Here is a 4,979-nt window from a genome sequence, read left to right on the forward strand (position 1 = left end):
ATGCTATATTTATTTTATTGACATAATAATCTCTCAATAAAAATAAATAAATTTGGAAATTTAAGGAGTATAATTAATTAATTAATTAATAATTAAACGCATACTAAAATTTAAGAAAATAAAATGCAAAAAAAAAAAAAGGACAATGATATAAGAGGTACGTAGTAAACTATATATATATCTTCCTTAAATAATTAATTCAAAATTGAAGTGGAGATCTCTATATAAACTACCAAGCCATTGGTTCATAATTCATACTAACACAAGCTTCTATTTTATTAATTAGCTAGGCATGGCTTTCACTGGCCAAAAGCTATTACTATTCGTGATTGTTGTAGTTGGGATTTCCCAAGTGTTGTCCCGAAAACTCAATGATGAAGAATCCAATAATATTATTATGCTAGAAAGGCATGAGCAATGGATGACTAAATATGACAAAGTTTATAAAGATGATGAGGAGAAGCAAGAACGGTTCTTGATATTCAAGAAGAATGTAGAATACATTGAATCCTTCAATGCTGCTGGGGAGAAGTCTTATAAACTTGGTATTAACCACTTAACTGACAAAACCACTAAGGAGCTTAAGGCTTCCCTAAATGGATTCAAGAGGCCACAGAGGGTATCATCAACACCATCAACATTTAAGTATGCAAATGTTGATTCCATTCCTTCATCCATAGATTGGAGGACTAAAGGAGCTGTTACTAATGTTAAGGACCAAGGCGATTGTGGTAAGATTAGCAATATAATATTACAGAATTATATGAATTATTTCTAGTTATTATAATAATATTAGGGCATGATTATTTACATACATTTCATTTTTACTTTCATTTTTAATTTTTTTTATATAATTTGAGGAAAAATTGATGAGAACAATAGAATCATGTACGTGCTTATAGTTTGTTTAGTTTTTAATTTTTTGTTATAAAATCTTTAAAATAAAAATATCAAGCCAAGTCTATTAATTATTAGGTCGTATGCTTTTTAGTTGTCACTTTCTATTGGTATTCACAAAATTCATTTTCAAATTTTTTTTTATTGAAATAAATGGTTATATAAATCTATATCCATAAAGTTGTTTTATATATTCGCATTCGCATTTCTTATTTTCATTATTATATTTTTTCTTTCATAATTACATAAGATAACAATACAGAAATAAGATAGAGATAAATACATCATTTGGAATATAAATACAAAGTATGCATGTCTTTATATATATATATATAAACACACATATATCAACCATAAAATTTAGGTGAATTCTATCCAACCCCTTCTAAAATAACATGTAAGTTACCCTTCATGATGTGTCACATTTTAATTGGTCATTACTTAACTATAGTTGGATTATTTTGTAATTTATTATTTGAGATGGGTAATTGTATAATTTCTTAAAATATTAAAATTCTACCCCATTAATTGAAGCACGTTCTCACGCAATCTCTTTCTACACTGCATCATTCTTTAACGAGTTGTTGAATTTTCATGGCTTGTAACTTCTTCATTCTTCCCAGTATAGTCAGCACCGACTTCCAGTATAGTCAGCACCGACTTCATTGCTATCTCATGTCCTCTCACTCAATCTCTTTTTTTTTTTAACCATGGATCATTCCTTACCAATATAATTAATGGTTAGTTTAGTTATTAAATTTTTTTCATTAAAAATAATATATGGAATATATATTCATATGTAAAATATAATATAATATAATAAAATAAATCTATTAAGAGTACTTAAAAGTATAATTAAAATTAGGAATATACAAATATAATAATAAAATTTATACTCTAAACAAGTAAACATATCTTTTATCATACATAAATTATTTAAAAAAAATATAAATTGTTAAAATTAATAACACAAATTTAAAATGATAAAATTCAACTTTCTTACAAGTAATTTTTATAGTATTTTTATTCTTTTAATTTTTAATTTATTAATATTTTATTATTTAATTAATGATTAAACAAATTATTTTCATGAGAAATATTTTTTGTATAATCTTAAAGAAGAGACCAATATACCAATTTAAAAATTAATGTAAAAATGATATTTTAAATAAAAAATAGTTAATATTAAAATTTTTAAATACAAAAGCAAATTATATAGATATTCAGGATATAAATATAAAATACATGTTAAAAATAAATAAAGGAAACAAAAATAATTATTTATTTCTCATGAATACTTCCATTTTATCTGTTTTATTTATTTTATGCATATATTTTATATTTATCTTTTAAATATTTATACAAATTATTTTTATATTTAAAAATTTTAATATTAAATATTTTTTATTTAAAATTTCATTTTTACTTTATTTTTTAAACTACTATATTGGTCTCTTCTATAAGATAATACAAAACATAATTTTTTATAAAAATAATTTGTTTAATCATTAATTAAATAATAAAATACTAATAAATTGTAACTTAAAAGAATAAAAATATTATAACAAATACAGTAAAAAATTGGATTTTATTATTTTAAATTTGTATTATTAATTTTAATAATATATTTATTTTTTAAATAATTTATGTATGATAAAAAATATGTTTACTTGTTTAGAGTACAAATTTTATTATTATATTTATATATTCATGATTTTAATTATACTTTTAAGTATTTTAAATAGATTTATTTTATTATATTATATTTTAAATATGAATATATATTCCATCTTGTAATTAAATAAATATATATTTTTTTAATAAAAAAATTTAATAACCGAACTAACCATTAATGATGTTGATGTTGGTAAAGAGTGATTCATGGTAAAAAAAAAAAAAAAAAGGGGGGATTGAATGAGAGGACAAGAGATAGCAATGAAGTCCGCCTTGGCTATACTGGGAAGAACAGAGAAGTTACGAGCCATGGGAATTCAACGACCTGTTAAGAAATGATGCACTGTAGAAAGAGATTGCGTGAGAACGTGCTTCAATTAATGGGGTAGAATTTTAATATTTTAAGAAATTATACAATTACCCATCTCAAATAATAAATTACAAAATAACCCAACTATAGTTAAGTAATGACCAATTAAAATGTGACACATCATGAAGGGTAACTTACATGTTATTTTAGAGGGGGTTGGGTAGAATTCACCTAAAATTTATTATCATTCATATAAAATATATATTAAAATATAAAAATTTTTATTTAAAATAAATTAAATAACATATTTATTACCAATGAATTATAGTTCAAATGATATAGTCTTCCTATACTCAATTAAGAAGTTGCGGGGTTCGAATATCTCTATCTTCAAAAAAATAAATAAATAACATAGCTATTTATACACAAATACATAACAATTAATTTATTAGTTGAGTGTTTTTATTTAGATGTTTTTTTTTTCTTTTTACAATACTTTCCATTAACTAATTAATAAGAAATTAGATGATAACTTCAAGAGTGAATACCCCATCCGGCCCTGACAATTATCTCGAAAGGACAACGAGGCCTCCAAGAAAAAAAAACACCCAATTCGACCCCTGATAATTTTTTTTTGGGACTGATTAGCCCCTGTGCCAAAAAAAATAACATTTATTTTTTTTGGCACAGGTTATTTTTTTTGGCACAGGGACCTCGTTGTCCTTTCGAAATAATTGTCAGGGCCGGATTGGGTTTATTTTTTTTGCCAAGGGTTGGGTTGGGGTTTTTTTTGTCAGGAGCCTCGTTATCTTTCGAGGTAATTGTCAGGAACTGATTTGGATTTTTCTCTAACTTCAATAGTTTTATTACTCGGCGACTTTATATTTTTTGGTTTAGTTTTAGATTCAGGTTTATGGTCGTGGGTTGTTTCTTTTGATATTTTTCATCTAGTTTGTACTTTGTAGCATCATGAATCTATCTCTTCATTATTACTTCACTCTTTTGAGAGTAGTCAATCATGTGATTATGAATTATTTGCAAAACCAGGAAGTTGCTGGGCATTTTCCGCGGTGGCGGCGGTGGAGGGCATAAACGCCTTAACCACCGGACAACTGGTGTCACTTTCCGAGCAACAAGTGGTGAGTTGTGACATACACGGTAGGGATATGGGATGTAGCGGCGGTTACATGGAAGGTGCATTTCAATACATTTGGAAAAACGGCGGAATCACAAGCGACGCAAATTACCCTTACAACGCAACGGACAGTGTATGCAATGCAACGGAAGAAGCCTCCGTAGTTGCTCAGATCAAAGGCTACGAGATGGTTCCGGCGAACAACGAGACCGAGCTCATGAAAGCTCTCGCTAACCAACCCATAGCAGTTGCCATTGAAGCAGATAGTATGTTCTCTTACGAAAGTGGTGTTTATGATGGACCCTGTGGAATTGAGCTTGACCATGGTGTTCTAGCCGTTGGTTATGGTACTGAGAATGGAACTGATTATTGGATTATTAAGAATTCATGGGGTACTGAATGGGGTGAGAATGGATACATTAGGATGAAGCGAGGTATTGGTGCTGGTCTTGGTTTGTGTGGAATCGCCATGGATGCTTCTTATCCCACTGCTTAATTAAAAGAGTTACGTACCATATGTGTTTATGTGTAACTAATTTCCATGGAATAATTATCATTATATGTGCGCTTTTTCAAATGGTTAAAAATAAATTATTTACTAATCAATGAATTTAAATTCTCGAAAACTACTTTGTACTTCTTGAATTTTGGTTAAGACAAGATTCAAGAATTATTTGTTTGTTTTAATAATTCATTAGTCTATCTCCGGATGGATGGAGATACATTGATGATTATTCTCAGAAATTTAAATTTCTAGTATGTAAACTACATATTTGTAATTTTTATTTTTTGCTTTCTAATAAAACAATTTTGTAGATTTTGTTCGACATACATCATCTCTCCTTATTGATATTATTGCTCATATACATGTTTAATTATAAGAGAAAAATCCTAAACGATATCTGACAATTATTTCAAAAGACAACGAGATCCTTAACAAAAAAAAATACCCAACTCGACCCG

The 4,979-nt window shown here is 27.0% G+C and overlaps 1 protein-coding gene across 1 annotated transcript; it reads left to right on the forward strand.

Annotated features, from left to right (window-relative positions):
* The first annotated feature begins 267 nt into the window (after positions 1 to 267).
* On the forward strand, positions 268 to 4,616 carry LOC112772237 (senescence-specific cysteine protease SAG39-like). The gene is made up of 2 exons (XM_025817140.2): positions 268 to 731; positions 3,929 to 4,616. Exons 1-2 carry the CDS (start codon positions 293 to 295, stop codon positions 4,510 to 4,512), a joined length of 1,023 nt encoding a protein of 340 aa, XP_025672925.1. The 5' UTR covers positions 268 to 292; the 3' UTR covers positions 4,513 to 4,616.
* Positions 4,617 to 4,979: the final 363 nt, after the last annotated feature.

This window comes from Arachis hypogaea, chromosome 18 (genome assembly GCF_003086295.3).
Source record: "Arachis hypogaea cultivar Tifrunner chromosome 18, arahy.Tifrunner.gnm2.J5K5, whole genome shotgun sequence".
Classification (NCBI taxonomy): Eukaryota; Viridiplantae; Streptophyta; class Magnoliopsida; order Fabales; family Fabaceae; genus Arachis; species Arachis hypogaea.